The 21,868-nt window shown below is 34.0% G+C and overlaps 1 protein-coding gene across 1 annotated transcript in view; it reads right to left on the bottom strand.

The window, feature by feature from the left end:
• Positions 1-21,868, bottom strand: part of LOC308502071 (uncharacterized protein) — a 42,899-nt gene that overhangs the window by 1,777 nt on the left and 19,254 nt on the right. Inside the window, exons 2-5 of the mRNA XM_081059314.1 lie at positions 21,062-21,113; positions 4,451-4,572; positions 2,097-2,129; positions 1,226-1,264 (exon numbers count right to left, since the gene is read on the bottom strand). Coding sequence (XP_080915440.1) covers positions 1,226-1,264; positions 2,097-2,129; positions 4,451-4,529 — 151 coding nt within the window. The 5' untranslated portion in view covers positions 4,530-4,572; positions 21,062-21,113. The remainder of the gene's footprint in view (positions 1-1,225; positions 1,265-2,096; positions 2,130-4,450; positions 4,573-21,061; positions 21,114-21,868) is intronic.

Genomic DNA, 21,868 nt, shown 5'->3' with positions numbered 1-21,868 from the left:
CCACCTTGACCTTCCCAATAGCAGATCAATCATGTAACACCTTCTTTCTGTTTTCTTCTATCACCTTCTACAAACTGTTAAGTCTGTAGATAAACAGAAAGTATAAATAAATATACTTTCACCTTATGTTGTTTCCTTCTGCAAATTTCTGGGACCTGTACTTGAGTCCCATCTATTGCATTAACTTTCAATCATTTCTTCATGATCTCATGGCCATCACTTTTACAAACATTCTCTTATAGATTCAACACATATTGTTTATACACATGCTGTATTGTGCCTTACGTCAGACACTAAGAGTTCAAGCTTAAAAGACACAGCCTGTGCCCTCAAGCTGCTTGCTCCTCGTTGTTGCCAGGTTAACAGAGAAATGGCTGTGTCACCCTCCTATTCAAAAATCTCTTTGCTGCCCATAGAATAAATTACAAATTCAGCTTCCCCTGCACAACATCCTTTACAATCTGTAACTCACCCACATCTCCAGCTTTATCTTCCTATATTCACTGTAACCTTACCGAATTATTCTTTGTTCCTTCACCATTGAAATAGTATGTTATATGCACAGATGTCGCTGTGCATTTCACTCTGCTTCCCCCGATGCCTCCACTCTCCAAGGTCCGCATCACATGGCATCTCCTGTGGGAGCCTTCCTTTTTCTCCCCTGCTTTGAGCTTCCATCATACCTTCTTTTGCCACTTTTCTGATAGTCATCATCATTATGTCCAAGCTAAATCTGCCATTAGACCCTGAGTTCCGAAAGGACATTTATCTTTGTATCCTTGGTACCAAGAATAGGACCCTGCCATGGTTATTGTTCAGTATTAAATTTTATTGAAATAATATTGGGGTAGAGCATATAGATAGTCAAAGCATTTCCTCCCCCAGGAATCCTCATAGGCATACCCCTAGAAAGACAGCCAAGGCCAGGTAACCTAGGCAAGAAAAAAAATCAGAAGGAAAGCAGTGACCACATTTTCTAGACCCAAGAGAACCCTTAAATCTAAAGCAAATCATTTCTTTTTTTCTTCTTTTTTCTGTCTTTTGTGCTCCTTCTGCAATATGGAACTAATAATATTAAACTATATGGAATGGTTGAGAAAGGAAATCCTAAAGGTTAAGCATGAGTTTATAAATTAAAGTAAAAATTGTAGAAACAGTGACCAGAGGTTCCTAGAATCCATTTAGAAAAATTCTAAATAAGTTAATTGAATTCAAAATAACTCACCTAAGAATTGGGACTCTTCCTCTTCATCTTTAGGGACCTCTGCAAAGAAAGAACAACAAAAAAACTATATCGTGTTCAATGACATCATAACCTGAGAAGAAGGATCATTGACAAGTCATGAACTGCGGAAAATCATTAAACATGTGAAGGTTTTCTTTAAGCAGCAAAAGTTTTAGTTGACTCGTTTATTTAATTTGCTACTTCTTTGGTGACAAATTATAATTCATTAGCTCTCTCATGTAATATGGTCTTTTCTTACATTCTCCCTCCTACACACACTCCTTCCTTTGTCATTAAAACTGACTTCAAATTTTTCATTTGGAGTGTGTAAAGCTAATAATGGCTTTAAATTTCATCTATTCTGAGGCATCTTACCATTTAAGCAGATATCAAGGCTTTGATAACCAAAGAATGAAGCATTAATGCAGTAAATAAATAAGGTGCAATTGTAAACTTGCTGATTGAATAATAGAAGTATTTTAGTTAAATTACAGAGTATCTTTATGATTGCATTCAAATTAGTTAAATGTCAAGGGAGATAATGCCCTTACAAACGTAAGTGATTTGTGTTGTTCAATCATTAGTCTTTGATTTAGAGAACAGCATTTACAAATCAATAGAGTGCCATGTTCTGCTGATGTTTGGACAATATTTACATATCTGACACAGAATATTTCAATGTGGAAAGGAAGAAAATGACCCATATCTAACAATATGACTGAGGACCCTTAAAACTTAGGGCTTTGTTGTCCCTTTTTGCCTTTCTCGAGGCTCAATTTTGAGTTTTCAAGAGACAAACACTAAACAAAGTAAAAAGTATGATAGGTTCTAAAGAAAAAAGAAAGGAACACTTCCTTAAAAAAGGATTTACCTAGTTCTTCACGCATGTCTTCAACCTCAGTACCTAGAATTTTAAAAGAAAAAAAAAAAGAAGATAAATTTAAAATATAATTTAATAAGACCTCATCTGTACACTTGTAGAAAGACAAGTAAATTTAGACACAAGAACTTATAAAATGCTTAAGAGAACTAATAATAATAATAATAATAATAATAATAATAAAAGATTTGTATACAATGGAGCAATATTTCCCAAAGTAGAACCCTAGCCCTAATCACTGATTCTGAAGCAGAGATAGAAAGGGTGTCAAATATTTTACTAGTTCTGTATTATATATAATAAAATGGAGAGCCATAATGATTCCAGCAAATAAAGATTATGTGACATCTTGCAACAGAGGAAACTTGAGAACTGAAAGCATCTACAACAATACTACTTACTGTCTACACTAATGTGATTTTACTATTCTAGAAAATTCTTGCCCATGAAAATAAATGTTTCAAGTAATTATTTGTTACTTCAGGAATTTGCCCTAAACCTATTTAAACAAATATTTATCTGTTCACCTTTTCAGTGGCATCAATTGTTTTCTCTCCAAAACTCAGAACCCTTCCCTCCTAAACTCTTAAATCATGAATCTTACGTTTTCCTAATAAAGCCCTCCTTAAACTAGACCCTCAAACCTTGTCTTTAAAGATTGCTACTTTGTGTTTTTCCCTCAGAGGCACTCTACAGGTAAAATAGCACTATTCTTACCAAAGTAAGGATAAGCTTATCTTTGCCTCATGACAGATTGTTTTGGTGGTGTTCTGGGGCATCTTACGTTTAACAATATTTTAAGCTATATTTTTACTTGAAAGTTACTCACATTTTGGTAAATATTCTATGAAATACTCAGAAATGTAGCACTGCACTTTATTAGACTGTAAAGTTGCTCTTGAGAAGTTGGGTGAGTTAGGGATGGATGTCAAAGGGGAAATTCATTTGGGAACAAAGCAGAGATGTGGAACAAAGGAATTTCTGTTGAATAGAGATATTAACTTGAAATTATTCAACATATTTAAGACAATTTCAAGTCATTTTAGATGAGGTAAAAGCTAAAAGAGTTCACAGAATGAGGTAGAAAGATCATGGGATTTGAAATCTGACAGGGCTGAGTCTATAAAACAGTTTGTCATTTGCTAATTGTGTAAGCTCAGAAATATTTAAACTCTAAAGTTATGGTTCAAACGTGAAATATGGATAATAATATCTACTTCAAATTGTTGTGCAAATAATCAATGACATATTATGTGTACAAGACCAGGCATAGACTAAATTTCCAGTACATACTTAAAAAAAAAAAAATCTATCCTTAGAGTTTTACTGTTATTCCCATCTCATACCAAAACTATCACAAAGTGTTAGACTTTGAGGTGCAAAGAATTTTATCATAAAATACCGTTTTATAGATGCTTATTAACACGTACACACCTTTCAGAGAAATCTGAAATTACCATTTTAGAATTACCTTCTCCATGAATAGCAACTTTGTCTCAGCAGATGGCAACTAGTTAAAACTCAAATAGTCTATTAGAATTTCATGTATTTGTTTAATATTGCCACTTTGTTCACTTAGGCTACTTCTAAATAATGACAAAATATGTATTTAAGAAGAAAATAAAATTTTATTCCAACTTCTAATTGTTTGTTTTACAAGAAGTCTGATATCTGAAAGTTTGCAGTTATTTTAAAGATTATCTGGATTTTGACTTTGTATCTGAACATTTGGTATCATTAAGATATGCCATTATCTTTTCTATTTAAAAGAGCTACAGGTTGATAAAGCATTAGCCTCTGTTATATATAAATTCCTTCATTGCTGCTTGAAATTATCTATTCCTAGGAATCACCAGATTTACTATAAATACTATAAATACATGCCTGCCAAACCATTACATAACCAGACTTATATTTAAAGGGAATAAGTAATGTAATAGAGAGAAAAAATTAATAGTGCCTGACTTATGTGAATATTTTGATGAAAGAAACAAAAATTTAATCAAAATTCTCAATATTTCTGAATGTTTAAGTGTTTGATGTCAAGAAAATGAGATATCTAAATGAATTATAGAATTTTCACTCAATTGAGAAAACGTGTTTCACAGAATAAATAACTGACAGTCCATATATCTAAAACCAACAAAAGTCACACCATGAAGATGATGGCCGAGGCCCAGTTATCAAAGAGATATTTGCAATTAGTGGAAAATAGAAATTAATGTTGCCTCCTCTTTTCTTGACATAGTCTCTGAAAACAAAGTACTTACTCTCTGAGAAAGGACCATTCAACTCTACTTTATTCCATGCCATCCCTCGTACAATCCCTACTTTCCCCCTCTTACCATCATTGACGTCCCGAGCTGAGCTCAGGGCCAGCAAGGCCATTGAGAGCAAGAGCAGCAACATCTTGGTAGAAGCCATGGTGTCTCTCTCTCTCGGTGCTGCAGGAACCTCAGACACACTCCTTTATAAGACCAAAGAGAACAATATCACCATTTAAGCCCATGGGTTGGACACCTTTTACCCATATCTGATTTGCGGTTTGGGCCTCAGCCAGCCTGTTGGGTTCAAGGGCTTGTTAAACTCTTCAATGGAGAGCCATAAATTGGTCACACCCTTTAAAATATTTGTTCCTCCTCAACTACTAGTTATAATTATAGGTATTAATAATTGTCTTCCATTTTGTCATATTTAGTTCAGAACTGTGGTTCTCTGTTTTACTACCCTACCCAACATTGTTCAAGCTGTCCAAATGTCAATTATTTCACGCCCCCTTCCTATGGAATGAGCCAACAGAATCATCATGAAATGAAAGGCTAAAATAACAGAAATATAATCACAGGATGAAAAAACAACAAAGGGTCAAGAAAGACTAGTATAAGTTATCTTAACATGGCTTGAAAATTGAAAGCAGTTGACAGTAAGAGATTAAAACCATCTTCAGACTACACTTGAATTCATGGTTTGTATGGACTATGGAATCTTTAAACTAAAATGATCAGAATAGTGAGAAAACAATATAGTACAAGGAATAACTGAGTGAATTAAGGGTTCCATCTTAGAAAGAGAAGAGTATGACTAAGCGTGCTAGTTTTACTTAATTATGTAGAACAAAGAGCAATCTTGTGTGTAGTTCTGGAAGGTACCAAAAGAGCTGTTGATTGAAAAAGGAGGATATTTTGAAGATAATATAAAATGACGTGAAGTAATTTCTTGTAATTATTTAAATTATTTTAGGTAATTTTAAATTTTGTTGTATATCTGCTGACTCCACTAAACTCAAGGTGGACAGATTGTTTTTCTCTTCCAATTTTAGCCCAGGACTATCCAGTAGGCCTCCTTAGCTATTGTCTGAGGTGAGGAGTTCCACCTGAGGCTATATTGATGCTCCCTTAGATTGCCATCTGTCTTAGTCCATTCAAACTGCTATAACAAAGTATCATAGACTGGGTGGCTTAACAACAAAAGTTTATGCCTCACAGTTCAGGAGGTTGAGAAGTCCAAGATCAAAGCACTGGCAGATTTGGTCATAGGTGATCATCTTCTCTCTGTGCCCTCACATGGTGGAAGGGACAAGGAAGCTCTCTGGGGTCTCTTTTAGAGTACTTTGCATCGGGCATTGTTCTAAGTGCTTAATGCATATTAACTCATTTACTCTTTATATAAATTTAGTTTTTAAAATATTTTAACTTATTTGGTATTTGTATGTATAATTTAAGCTTTAGATATGTGAACCTGTTTCACATTTACATTCACATTTACATTTACATACACATATAAATTTATATTTACAACTCAGTGAAATTTGTCTTCCACCTCCACTTTCTTCACTCTCACAGTTTCCAATACCTTCATGGCCAAATATGTATTTTCTTTCTTGATTCCTTTGACACTGTTGACTGCCAAATACTTTCTGATATTCTTCCTTTGTATGATTTTTACAAAACTTCTGTCAATAGGTTATTCTTCTACTCATTACTCTCTTCTTAGTCTTATTCAATGGCTCTTCTTTCTCCATTCAGTCATTAACTCATTCAACAAATATTTAATGGGTGCATATTGGCTTCCATCACTGGTGGTATAATGGAGGATATAAAATAATACATACCCAAATAAAAATATCACTACAAATTTTGAAAAATTATTCTTTAACTTACTCTCTCAATCTTAATATCTACTCACTTGTCTATTTATCCTGAGGCAATCCCATCCTACCCATGGCTTTAGCAATTGCTTATATGATGATACTATATCTAACTCTAAGGCCTGATTTCTTGCCTGAACTTTAAGTCTGTATGTCTTTTACAAATGGCACTGCCTGGATATTCACCAAGAGCCTTAAACACATGTTCGACGTCAAATCCATTGTAGTTCTTGCTCTACATGCAAAGTTGTTCTTATTCTCTTCCATATTTTTGATTTCTATTAATAGGAATACCCACTACTTTTATATTTCTATAAATTTCTTCCCTCTTAAAGTCTTTTTTCTTTTGATGTCTCTGAAAATAAATCTCCTGATTCTTTTTATATATTTTTAAAAATTTTGTCTGCCTCTTTAAATCTTCATTTTTAAATAAATTTATAGTTAAGAGGTATGGAAGATACTGCTAATTGCTCACTTACTATCCATTTTTACCAGTTAGTTTGTGTAGCCCCAATAATGATCAGGGTGGTAATGTGTCCAGCTAAACAATATTTATTTTCAGACTCATTGCTGCAGGGTGTGACCATATTGTATAATTCCATAAAATCTGAAGTTAGTTGAATTTTCTTTGAGTGGTACTTTTAGGAAGGCTACTTCCAGAGTACTACTTGCCTTTCCTCTTCTTACTGCCTGAAATAAAGACACAACTCCTTAAAGTTTAACAGCCATCTTGCAATACAGGGCCACAATATGAGAATGGATTTCAACAATGGTTATTTCTCTGAACCCAGTACTTCTTCAGTAGAAAGGTGTTTAACGAGTTGCAAATTTGAGAGTCCATATTATTTTTGGTATGAAGTTCTCTTGAATGAGGCAAAACTAGAGGATTGGGATATTTTCCCCTCAAAGAATGTCTGACCTTTGCAGCATACTTCCAGTCTTCAGCAGAGGCAGCTGCCAAACCAGTCACCCAGCTTGCCACTCAGGTGCCGTGCTACTGTCTCCTAGAATAATCAATCTCGAAAATCTGTCGTGATAGCATTCTCTAGCCTCAAGAACATACCTCTGTGTCCCAGTTTTAGTACAAAGAGACTAAAAAGAAGAGCAACGACCCTTTTCATTGTGATTCCTAAAGATACAGGAGTGAGAACAGGTGTCTAAAGAAATAGAAGCTGGGAGTTTTGCTATCAAACAGGTGGTGAGTGCTCAAGAATTATATTTTGCTTTAGCACTGGGGATCTCTTTATGCCCTAGTTTATAACACAGAGACATCAGTTAAATTTTCATTTTTTATAACTGACCTTCTCAGGTACCTTACTTAAAATCCAAGTGTCCAGAACTGGATTTGTCATCTTTCCCTCAACATGTACTCTTTCTTTACCAACCCACACTCTGTATGACTCCAATATCAGAGTACGTTTTACACATCTTTCTCTTTCATTTTTTCATAGCATAAGAAATTGAGTTCTTCTCATTTCCAGGCCTATGCTAAACGTTGTATTGCAGAAATGAAATTTCTGCCCGCAGAAAGATTACAACCTCACTTGGAAACATATGTACAGAGATGATCATAATGCAAATATTTCTTTAGGTCAGCACATACAAATAAAAGTGAGAAGCAGTAAATGGAGCATCAAAGTCTGCCTGTAAAAATCAGGGAAGACTTCACAGAGAACATAGCATTTCAATGCAAGTCATGAAATCTTAGTTAAATGTCAGATGGCAGCCTGGATGCTGAGCACATTCCAGGAAGAGGAAATGTATACAAAAACAGAGAAATGTGAGAAAACATACCATATTTGGAAGATTGAATGTACGTAGTTCCCCCCAATCCAAGGAGGATACATTCCAAGGCCCCTAATTGATGCCTGAAACTGCAGATATTATCAAGCCCCATTTAGACTGTTATTTTCCCTATACTTATATACACGTGAGGCTTCTCTTTGGCATATCCAAATTGCCAGCATCACTACTCCTACACTTTGGGGCTGTTAGTAAGTAAAATAAGGGTTACTTGAACAGAAGCACTGCGAAACATGACAATTGATCTGATAACTAATATGGCTACTAAGTGGGTGGGAAGTATAATCAGCATGAATATGCTGGACAAAGGGATGATTCACATCCCAGCAGGAAGGAGCAGGATGGCATGAGATTTCATCACACTATTCAGAACACTGTGTAATTTAAAACTTATGAGTTGTTTATTTCTATAATTTTCCATTTGATATTTTTTAGACAGTTTCAGGTAGCTAAAACTGTGGAAAGTGAAACCACAGATAAGGGGGCACTGCTGTAGTTTGCTACTTCTGAATTATAGTGTTATAAGAGATAAAACAATTCAAGTGGAAGGAGCAAAGACTGGAGATACAAGTAGATACCAAATGATAAAACCACATGACAAAAGTCTTGTGTGCCATGCAAAGGAGGTAGTATAAATTATACTTTACAGAAGGGGCACAATTAACGAATATCACACAAAAAAGGAAGATCATTAGATGACTGTGTTAGAAAGATGACACTGGTAACTGTGGTCAGAGGAGCGGTCTACTGCAATTCCCCAAGAAATGCATAGTGAGCCCTAGAGTTAGGGCAGTGCTGATTAGAATAAAGAAAAAGAAATAATAAAAGATTTATTTTAGAAGTACGATAAATATGATGGACTTAACAGTAAAATAAGTAGTTTTCTGAAATTAATTTCTCTTTTTTCTATGTAATGAGTGGACTTAGGATTCACCAAAATGGGTAATCAAAGAATAAATCAAAGCAGGTTTGGAGGAAGGTATGATGAAATTAAGGTTTAGGGTGCCTCGTATAAGATCCAAGTGAAAACATTTAATGTCTCACATGTACCTAGAAAACAGGTGCTGAACAAACATTACCGGAATCAATATATGAGTATGATATGTACAATAATTAGCAGACTTATTTGAAGCAGTCCAAACTATAAATAACCATATGTCTGTCAAAAGAAGACTAAATGATAAATTAAAGTACAGTCATAAGAGGGAATATAATACAGCAACAAAAGTGAACATTCTGCTACCTTCCTTATACAAAATGTTCAGTGAGAGAAACCTAACTCAGAAGAGTACATACTGTTTTATTATATTTTATATAAACTTTAAAATAGTTAAACTAATCATTATGCAAAGATGTGTGTGTAGGAACAGTGAGAGGGTATTGTCTAGGAAAGGACACAAGGATTCCTTTTGGGGTATTTTAATATATTATTAATATACTATTTATTGAACTGATTTTAATGACATGGTTGTGTTTCTTTGTAAATATTTGTCAATCTACATATGTATCATGTGCGCACTTTCCCATAGGCATGTTATACTTTAACAAAATATATTTACTTATAAGTTAGTAATTTAAATGATATGTTTGTGTACATTACATAAATTATTTAAACTATGTTAGTAAAGATATAGGAAACAGTCATTCTCTTTATACATTTGGGGAATTCAAATTTATACATATTTTAGCAGATAAGTTGTATGATCTATCAAAGTGCACTCGGTGTTTTATCCAGAAATCTCATTCTTAGAATTTATCCTGTAAGTGTTGCTGCATATGTAGGTAAATAAATAAGTAAACAAAAATTATTGCAGCACTGTTTGTGACAGCAAAATACTGCAAACAATATAAATGGTGATGTAACTGGTTAAATATTATGGACCACCAATAGAATGGGTTACAATTCAATCATTAAATAGAATTCAGTGGGTGTATATGTGTGGGATTCATATGAACTGCATATGAAAAGATATTCAAACAAAAGTTTAGTGTGAGCTCGTTTCTATACGAAAGAAAAGAACTCTCTCTATATATATATGTTATAAATACATAGCAATTTTATATATAATCTATATTTTATATACCTATAAATAGCAATTTTATATATAGTCCATATTTTATATACCTATTATATATAATACATATATTTATCTTACATATAATATATATCTATCTTATATTCAATTTTCCATATAGCTATTTATATATAATCTATAATATAGCTATTTTATATATCCACATATCTATTTTTACGTATAAAAATATATATTATATGTCATATATTCTATGTAGCTATTTAATCCATAATGTGTGTATTTTATATAGCTACATATTTACATATGTATTATATACAATCTGTTTTATATCTCTATGTATATAGATATAGATATACATCCATCTATATGTATAGATAGAGCAAGCATGCTGTGTTCAGCAAATATCTAAAAATATAAACAAAATGTTACCAGTGATTTTTTTTCTGGAAATAAAATTGTGGTGAAGATGATGAGTAAGACCACCTTTTTCTTTTTATCCTTCTGTATTGTTTAAACTTTTTATAATGTTTTTATATTTAAAAAATACTAATGAAAATGAAGACCCTTGCCAGCAAGCTCTAGTCTCACAGAATGAATGAGGAGGGCCCCACAATTTGCCTCGACTTCCTGCTTCCTCATGTGCTCCTGCCAGATAAGATCTTGGCTTTTAACCAAGACCTCAAGTCTGTTCCAGTCAACACTTAGCACCTTCCTTTCTGTCACCTGATAATTAATCATTTCAACTCTTAACTCCACCTATACCCATTGACATTTACCTGCTTTCAGCTGATAATTGAACTTCACTTTGTTTCTTAATTGCAGGCCTTTTAACACCCTGCTCTTTAGAATTGATAATAGTCATGACATTGGTTTCAGTGTCCATTTGCCCTTGAGACCAAAAATCAATGTCTAATGATTAAGGATTACTAAACCTGGGTTCAATGCCCAAAGCATTGTGTAAGCTCTTTCAGCCATTGTATTATTTAATTGAGTCCTGGCAACCTATAATATTATCATTCTAATATTATAAGTAAATAAATTGAGGAATGGATTGTATTTGTCTTGTAAATTTTGGAGCTGAGATTTGACATGAGTACTGTTTGACCCAGACCGAGTCCATGGTTTTAACTACTATATTATACTGCATGTGAGATTTTGCCCAACACTTATTATAATCTGCCTCATATTTTTATTTGTTTTATTTGCTTATAAATTTCTCAAAAGGACTACCAATATTTTGTCATTGTTCTTGGAACTCTGAATATACAAGTAAGGGAACACTCCCTTGCATTTGCTTTCTACTTTTGAATTTTCATTAACTTCTTTCTATTTTGTGAGATTGATAAAAAAATAAAATAAAATAAATGCAATATCAATTTGCTGATGTTATTATGGTCAGGTCAAACGTCATTGAATTTGAGGCTGAGAAATCTGTACCAAAAAAATAGCATTCTAATAGCTTAACTTTGCTTTATGAAAAGGTTATCTAATTTTGGCAAGGTCACTTGATAGAATCCTGAAGGGATTCCTTAGGAGTTTAACTTCCCAGGTGCTTTCTCGTTAAGACCTTGTCAAAATTACTTCTAGTACAAAGTTTTACTATTTCCTATTCTACATTATAATACCCTCACGTTAGTCCAACCTTTTAGTTTCAATATTTGTGTGCATTAGGAAAGAGGATAAAGGGGAAGAATTTTTTGACTTCCACCTACTTAAATGGTATTTTTGAGAAAGAAGCAGTAATAAATCAAGGGACTATATACAGAGTGTCCTGGTGCTGTCCATCAGCAAAGTGAGCAGTGGTTTACAGTGGAATTGAAAGCTGTGGAAACAACATATGTTGCTAAGGGCAGCATTAAAGAGAACAACTACAGAGAACCTCAGATAGGAGCCTCTATTGTAGGCTGAGAAGGTCCACTGATGAAAAGATTTGAAAGGTGTGAGTAGTTAACCTAAGCTTCAATAATATTAAAGCTTGTTTGTATTGTTTTTCATTCTGCTAATGTGCTTTTCCTTATCTTTGTCTTATGGTCTCACATATTCTTCAGATCACTCTTTCCCAGAGGGCATTCTGATCTCTTTCTTGATCATTTAGTGGCTTAAACTCAGTTGTTTTCCTACCAGTACTGAATTTAAATTTATATTTGCAGTAGTGACTATTAACAACTCATTTAAAATTCATTTTGTCTCAAAATGGCTCCAAGGGCCATACCTCCATCTCTTTCTTGCTAACCAGCACCATTTCTGCTTTTCTTGGTTTTTGTAATTTATGTTTGCTTGCCACCTCTCAATTTGGAGTGTTTAAGTGTAAAAGAGGAGACTAAGTAAACAGTGTCATTAAATCCCTCTCATGCCAGGCGGCCTGCGGGGTCTCAGCTCCCGCTCCCCACATAAGAACACAGGACACGGTGAGGCCAAAAAGGAACACCCACGGAGCCATAAGTAGGGGAATCATATCACTATATTCTCACCGGTGGCGTCCGCCTCTCTGCAATCCGCTCTTGCTAGCCCCCATTTTTTTCTGCTAGCGTAGCCACAGCAGTTATATTAGTGGCCAATGGCTTACGGGCTACAGCTGATGGCCAACTAGCCACAGCTGCTGGCCATCTGATCACAGTTGATGGCCATTTACTACCCGAGCCTTCACCTTTCTATGTGAGGCCGAGAACCTGGAAACTGTTTTTTGGGGCTTTGTCCCCACAATCCCCTTAAAAACAGTCTTAAAACTTAAATATTTAATGTACTTTTTTCTTTTCTGATATTGGCATTCATCTTATAGGAAATGTGTGTTTTAATGATGCTGGTTGTTTTCCAATCAACTCTTTCATGAGGCTGTCACGTTAGCTCTAATCAACCCAGGGCCAGGTGCAAATTAGGGAGAGCCCACTGAAATTATCCAAACTAGCCTCTCCTAAACCTTCTTACCCTTCTATACCCATCCCTTCCTGCTTAAACCACAATAGAAGTTTAAGCCCACGGTTTCCCCTCTGCTTCTTGAGCCATCCCCATTCTTCCCCATGTGGCACCCATGGCAAAGCGTACCTCCTTCTCTTGGGAACTGTGAGTATAATGGCAGTCATCTCCTGATCTGTTTCAATGGCAGTCATCTCCTGATCTGTTGGCCTTACTATATCTAAATAATAATAAAACAGTTATATACAGGAATATTCACTAAAATTATTTATGATAGCAAAAAATTTACAGCAATGTAAATGGTCCCCAAAATATTATATATTTTATAAATAAAATATATTTTATAATGAATGGTGGAATTAATTATAATATCTCCATAGAATGAAATCCTAAGCAGCAATTTAAAAAAATAAGACAGTACTGTATAAACTGACATGGGATTGTCTTCAAGACATATTGTTAAGTGAGAAATGGAAGTTGCAAAACAAAAGGTAGACACTATGATATATACCATATGCTTAAGTAAGTATACAAAACAACACTATATATTTAGAACTGTTTATGTATATGAATGGACACAAAAAGATGGCCTGTTTGGACAATAAATCAAAGAGATTCCAGTAGTAACCTCTGGGTAAGTCAGGTGGGATTTTTACTCTATCAGTAATTTAAAAAATATTTTTACCCTGAGGATGAATTTATGTGCTATTTGTAGCATTCAAAATAAATAAAATATATTTTATAAAATTTCAGTTGATAGCTAAACTAATTTAAACTTTACACTAGCATTATCATCAACCTACCCTTCAATATTCAAAACATCTAAGGTCCACTATGTTTAGGGCCAATTAGGGACTAGAAGCAAGATTAGCCTCACCTCATCACCTCAGCTATACACTCACTTTTACTTTTTGTAAGTTTTGTATGAATGCAATGATCTCTTTCCTAATTGATTCAGTAAAGCAAAATCAGCATTGTAGCTCTGCAGAGAAGTACACTGAATACAAGTCTTGAGCAAAGTTTGGCCACTAACTTGTAGTAAAAACAATTTTCTTTTTTCTTTTGGTTTTCTTATCTGGTACATACCTATTAATGCCCTATTAACCAAAGATAATTATTTTAGAATTCAAAGTTTTCCTTGAAAACACATAAAAGAAATATACTAATTGTCGTTTACGTGAAATTCATCTTTCTAGAATTCATTCTTTCCCACTGCAAACAAATTAGAACATTTGCCAGTCTCGTCAGCTATTGTTTATACCAGAGATCTCTTTGTTCTCTGAGTTCATACAAGTTACTATCATGATCCATACACTTTTATGCCATATTATAGAGCATGCCTATGCAAAAGGTAGGTGTTCATTAAATATTTCTTAATGTTTCAAATTACACAAGTGGGGAAAACTTATACTGAAGTTGACGTTATAAGGAATGACTTTCATGGATCTCCTAAGTCTATTACACACTTTAACTTAAGCAAATTAATAAATGTCAGTCCCTTGGGCTTCTTCCATGTAGTTCCCAAAGCAAACATTAAAAGATTAGATCAATATAAAATGAAAGATTAAAATAATACCAATTACATAACAAGACAAAACAAAAACGTGTACAGCTTGTTAAACTTTCAGAATTATTTACAGGCAGCTCAGTGATGAAATTGACGTGTGTGTGGGCTGAAAATATCCTCAAATACCTTAGAGGTCATAGTCTACAAAATCTTTGGGCATCCCCTACTAGTTCTCAAGGATCCCCTTCTGGGCAGCAGAAACCATATGCTTTGCAATTCAGTTACTCCTGGTACCCTAGAACTCAAAACTAATTAAAACAATCAGTTGAACACAGAGCTCAAGTATACATGATGTTGAGTTTTAGTGACACATAGATTTTAAGAAAAACATTTGAGAGGGTAATATTTTGGCAGAGATGAGTCATTAAAATAAAAAAAAGGCTCAATAATACCTGCTTCTGGACACATCTCTCTATTTATTATCTAGGGGGGAAAAACAGAGAAGGCAATAATTCAACCAAGAGTTGAAAACCGACCTCAAACTCTCAGATGGGGTGGGATTTATGTGGCTTAGAAAAGGAAGGGGAGCAGTAGGGAACATAAAGAAAAGTCCAGGTTGTTTAGTGAAGAATAAAGAACGTCGCTAAAATTATCAACTATGTAAGTAAAGTGGTTGCATCTGTCCATCACTATGTTCTCAGTGCCTGGCATATTGTGGGCATTCAATCAGTGTTAGTTGAATGAATAAATGAGTAAGTGAAAGATGAATGAATGAATGAATGAAAAAAATCAGGTGGAGTATACATAAAAATTTCTTCTAAGATGGCATGCCTTTATATATGTCATGGAGAAAGTGGCCTAAATTCTAGACCATTCTAAGTAAATTTTATACTATAGTTAAAATTGGATGTAAAATATGAGTCTGGGTTAGAAGAATGTAAAACAAAAGACACAGAAGGTATTTTAAGATGAAAGAGTTAAAGAACTGATGCGTTCATGTTGTCTGATACTTATGCCTTAGTGGAGGTGAATTGAAAATCCCATGGTCACCAAAGAAGGTGTGCACACCTCAGCCCACACCTAAGGGTACCACAGCTTTTCAGTGTAACTTTGCAGTCATTATCTATTTATTTTGTACAAGGATCCCCAGAACAATAAATGTAAAGATTAGATTGTAGCTTAGAGTTCTGTTTTCCAGGATGGGGTCTAAATTTGGTTTGACTTGAGTCTTGACTGTCACTCTTGTTAGTTTGTCTCAAAAGATTGTGTATATCCACGACATACACCCAGCTGCTCTTCAGCTGTAAAAGAAAAAAGTAACTGAGATTTTTATTTTCTCTCTATTTCTACAAGCGATTTAATCGTATGTCCATAGTCTCCTTAATTATGCTCTTCTGTTAGCTCATTTCTCTCCTTAAGTCGTATCTTAAAAGCACTGTAAAGCACTCACAAGTATATTTGAAATGAAATTATAAACTGGCTAGTTAGACCAGCTCCAACCTAATACTTTGATATAAATGATAAGTGTTATATATATGTAATAATATATTTAGAACATATATATTTGAAATATTTATATACATATATGGAAATATATATTCAAAAACTATATACATTTAGAATATATATGTATATTTGAAATACATATATTTGAAATAAATTGGAGGCAAGAAACTACACAATAAGGAAAGATGTTTCAATTTATGCTTATCTATTTTATTAGAATTTTATTGCACTTCTACATAGGATTAACAAAATATTTCTGTACATATATATATTTTTTAATCACTAGAAATGTTCAAATGTAGGTTTACTTGAAATATATGGGAAATCTAAATTGTGTATGAGCACCAGGTGTAGATAGCATTAATTCATTTTTTTACTCATTTATTAATTTCTAAAAATATTTATTGAAATTAATTGCATATGCTAGAGTTGTTAGTATTGGCATTATATAGTGAACAGAACAAACAAAAGTCCTTTTTTTCATGGAGTAGGTGAAATATATAATAAAAATATGTAATATATAATAAAAAGGATACATTAGTAAAATACATGCTATATTAGACAAAGGATTGCTGAAGAGAATAATTAAGACAGGAAAGGAGGTCCCTAAAAATTCCTTGCAATCCCAAGTCTTTGATTCTTTAATTCTGGTTATAAATAATTACATAAATCTGTTGTTTTCAGAAGTTTTTGCCCACTGTAAATCTTGTTTATTCACACTTACTGCCATTCAAGAAGCACTGATCAAACTTTTACCAGCATAACAGGAATAATGCTCCTTCTTTCTATGAGGTCAATTAGGTTACAAATTGTTTATTAAAATGCAAGTAAATATGATCAGTAATTAATAAATGCCAGGAAGCATTATACATTTTTGTAATAATTCTATGGCATTTTGACAATATAAAAAATAAAATTTAATGTATGAAAATAGTAATCCCGTTGGTCATTATACCATAGAATAGAAACACTCACACAAGAAAAAAGAGTGAAAAACAATTTTTAATATAGAAAATAAAAAAAATTAAACTGACTTGGTCATAGAATTAATTTTCTAAAGAGAAAAGGAAGAAAAATGATAGAATTATAGACTCAACTAGGTATTAAATTTAACTTAAAACTCACTTTCTTTTTTCTCTATAAACATTAGTTTTCTTTGATAGGGAGAGTAACAGAATTGGAATATAAAGTTTGGAAGCAGATTACAATCCTTTTTATGAAAGAGTTATACATGTTATAGAATTTTCTTTTATCAGTCTCCTTAATTTTGATAATTCACCTCACTGAATATGTAATATAGAAGCTATAAAGAATTTACTCTTTTATGTTATTTATTTGTCATTGTCCATAAGGAATATTATTTCATGCATATATACAAGATTTTTCTTCTCCACTGTCCTAATGCCATACTTCTGAGTCTAAGGAAATAGAATAGGGATTTAAAACAAAACTTTAAATTTTGGAATAATTTTAAATTTCAGAATAGTACAGGGGTGTCCAAACTTTTTTCAAAGTTTTTCACCAAGGGCCACATGCGGTAAAATACACAAACAGCTGGGCCACTCACTCGAGTATTGCCTTGAGTATTGCCTCACCTGGTTCATTTAAGTAAACTAAATGTATTTTTGGAATTTGCTGCGGGCCAATAAAAAATGGATCGTGGGCTGCAATTGGCCCACCGGCCGCAGTTTGGACATCCCTGAGTTATAAAGACAGTGTAGAGTGTGCCTGTGCACCCTTACCTAGCTCTCTTCTCTCTTAAATAACCATAGTATGATGATAAAAACCTAAGAAATTAACATCGGCATAATGCTCTTAACTAAACTACAGACTTCATTCAGATTTCTCTAGTTTTTCCACTGATGTTCCTTTTCGATTCCACGATCCAATGCAAGATTACATACTGCATTAAGTTGTCACCTCTTTAGTCTCTAATCTGTGAGAGTTCCTCTGTCTTTCCCTATCTTTCATGATCCGGATACTGCAGGAGAGTACGGGTCAGGTATTTTTGTACTTAGAATGTTCCCCAATTTGTGTTTATCTGATGCTTTCTTATGATTAGACTATAGTTGTGGATTTTTTGAGGCTACCATGGAGGTGAAATGCCCTTCTGCTTGCACTAGTTAGCGCCATGTCTCTTATTCATGACATTAACTTGATCACTGGGTTAAGGTGGTATCTGCCAAGTTTCTCCTCTGTACAGTTGCTACTTTTTGTTTTCCATACTTGAATAGGTCTTTGTAATGTGACTCAATACTGAGACAAAGACAGATACGTACCTAGGCCCAGCGTCGTGGCAAGGATTAATCTTTGTGGTGAAAAAGTATGACATGCTTACTCTCAGATCCTCCAGCTGAAGGTAACAGGCAGTGTGAATGTTGTGGGTGCTCTTCCTTGAACCCCTCTGTGACCCGTGCCCCACCATCCATTTGTGAGTATTGGCTGCTAACACTCACAGCTGCCCCCTTCTCCAGATAACTGCCTTGAGCAGCAACTCTCTGATAGAAGGGTACAAAAGGCTGATCTCTTGGCCTGGGGTGGCACTAACTCAGGGGAGCACTTGATGCTCCAGAGCTTTCTCTGTGGGTCAGAGTAAGCTAATTTCCCAGTAAGACCACCTTGTTGCTTACCTCCTGCCCTACCCTGCTTTCCTCATCCACTCCATTCCCAGGAAAACTCCTCCATAAATATTTTGAAAACATTTCCCTTTCAGGCTTGGCTTTTAAAAAAATGTGACCTAAGATAACACCTCACTTTGAGTTGCTTTTCTCTTCATAGTCTCTGACCACCTCCACATGTAGGATCCAAAGCCCTTTTCTCCCTCCATTCAACAGCAGAAACTAAAAGGGCAGCAAATGCCCACTCACGGAGACCAGAAATAGAACGACACAAGTGGGGATCAGTGAAAAAGTTAAAAAACACTGAGGGCTGTGGATGAGCCTGAGAAAGAAGATTCGGGGGTGGGGGGGGCTCTCTACCCTCTATATCTTGTACTCTGAGCGTTAGGGACAAAAAACTTAAATCAAGGATGGAACTCGAGGATAGGACATTCAGTCTCCAAAACCCATTATCTTCTGAAATCAATATTAACTGGATTGAGTCCCTTAAACTTGAAGTAAAGGATGGATAAAAACATATTCTCTGGACTTCTGTAATATATAAGACTTCCTGGTTGACAGACCTTTTGGTTGCAAAAATCTGGAGCATGCAACCATTGGCAGAGAAAGAACTAGTAAAATGATTAAATACAAACAAACGAACAGTAAGAACTAATTTAGAAGAGAATAATATCATCAAACCAAAACAGAAAAGAGTTTCCAAAAGGAGAAAATGAATAATAGTGTGAAATACAAACTCATTTTGAGGCTCCTTGAAAGCTACTTTCAAAAGACGGCACTGGAAACCAGACTGCTATTGGTTGAAGAGTACTTACAAAGTGGATTCTAAAATTGAAGAATATTTGTTCAAGAAGTTAGTGAGCTAATACAGAACTAGTTTGAGGATGAGGTAGTATTAGGTTTTCTTTTTAGATAAAGGAGGTTTGACTAGGAAGAGAGCCGTTGCTAAAAGAAAAGTAAAACTAGATATGAGTCAGGGAAAAATCAAACAACTAAGTACAATGCTTAAACCATGGTTTCTTGTTATGACTTCCTCGGAGGGAAGAACCTACAACAATTTGAGCTAGTTTTTACTGCATTGTGATTATGCTTCTAGATGTAGTTTTATGATGTCATGCATGATACTAGAGTGCCACACTGTGGTCATTGTTAGTACAACTTTTATACCATCTCTCTACATCATTATATTTCTAGATACAATTGCAACCATTTTCACGGTTCTTTGATTTTTTTCTTAACATGGCTTCCGATTTTAAATTTCTTTTTGAGTAATACATAACAGTAAAAGAAAATATAAGGCCAAATAAACAATGCAATACACAAAAAGGAATTGAGGTAAAGTAGTAAGAATCAAAAAGTGGGTTATAAGACCTAAATATATAATTTTAAAATTTAATTGAATATAGTGATGCCTGAGGTTAACTTGTAAAGTGGGTTAACTTTTATATTATATCACTTTGTTTCTATGTTTAAAAAAATGGTATGACCTTTTAAAATAGTGGAATTCATAAGGTAGAGAGTTTTGAGTAATACATTAGTTAGTTGTCAATCTATTCCAGCACTATTTTTTTCATATTCATTCTGATAGCACACATACTATAAAAACTGCAAATATTGCTATGAAAGAGTCACCCAATCAAGTATACTCTTGCTCATTTCATCTGGTCCTTTTTAATCTCTTTTTATTTGATCCTAACAACTTAATAATTGTCTTCGTGTTTCAGGTACATGGGGATGCATATCATTTGTTTGTATAATACAGTCCAGCAGCAAAACGTTGAATTTAGTACTTATTTATATATATGCTGCCTTACTATATGTATTCAAGTCTTACACTCCCATGAAAAATGTCTGTTCCTTGAGGACAATCACATATTTCTTTTGTATCCTCTGTATAAATACATCCTAATTTAAAGTCATTAGATTGAAGAAGGCTATATTTCTGAAATTGTATAAAAGTGATTGGATCGAATTAATTATTTACGATTGTATAAAGCTATTTTTATTGACCAAAGTCACAATTACCTATTAGAAATACTATTCAAAATAAATAAAATCTCTCCCTAAAATTTCAGTACCATATAGGGCACGAATTATAGGGCACAATTCTTAGGAGGGGAGAAGAGAAACTTCTGTATTGGTTCTTATTTTGTACTAGTGATTAGAATAATAGACATCTTAAATCATTGATAGAAGGATCAATAGACTTAAAGAACAAAAGTCATGGTTTATAAGTTATCTGTTGAGTAAATTGTTACTAGTGAGTTGCTTTTTTGGAATTGGGCATGATATATTAATCTAATTCTGTCACCTCTTGTTCTCTGTTTGCTTTAGGAAAAAGGAAAGTCCCCTTCCCCCCAAAAAATGAGGATAAACTATGTGTGCTCATCAAAACTTTACCATACCTGTTACCATACTGGACTTACCACTCTTGGTCTTGAAGTTTTTGCTGGGCTGTGCTCAAAGCCAACAGAGTAGCTACAAGAAATAAGGAATGCATTTTTAAAATCAGAGTTACATTGTCCTTTCTTCTGGAGAAATTTGAGGTTTCTCACTTATAGTGTTCATACAAGGAAATATGCTTTGCTCCTATATAGGAAAGGTTCCAGTCTTTTACCTGAGGGATTGCTTCAACCAGAACATTTCCTCTATATGATTTTATCACCAATCTTACTGTGTTTTATGTTATCAAATTTGTCAAATGATAATATGGCTTCTGCTCTCTCCCTTAACTGTGATGATAAAAAAAAAAGAGAGAGATTAAAAACAGACATATGTGATTGCTTGATGATACAGAACTACTTTGGGGGAGGATCTAAAAAGAACTTTCTGATTTGTCAGTTCAGTAATAGTAGCAGGTCAAGAGTCTATAAAGAAAATACCCACGTTAATATACTTATCTAATTTACCCTTAAAAATTGATAAAAAGTGAAGATAAGATTTGTAACATTGGATTCCCTTAGCAAAATATTGGAAATGGTGAGTTGGTCACTTGAGGAGGATGGCACTTTGGAAGCAAATTTGAGACAAACTGGCTTCAGTGAAAGGAACTTAGGGAGTTAAAAAAAAAAAGTTGGTTTTCTTGCACTAACGTGAAAGATCAAATCTAATGATTTCCATGAACTCAGGACTTCACTTCTTCATTTATTATCTCTTTGACCTTAAGCAATAACTGAAAGAACTAAACTAAATGCTCTCTGAAAACATGTTTATGTCACGTGCTAGAAGTCTGA

Source organism: Rhinolophus hipposideros (assembly GCF_964194185.1).
Source record: "Rhinolophus hipposideros genome assembly, chromosome: 9".
NCBI classification, from domain to species: Eukaryota; Metazoa; Chordata; class Mammalia; order Chiroptera; family Rhinolophidae; genus Rhinolophus; species Rhinolophus hipposideros.
Note: the sequence above shows the minus strand (reverse complement) of the source record. Positions and strands in the feature narration are given on the sequence as shown.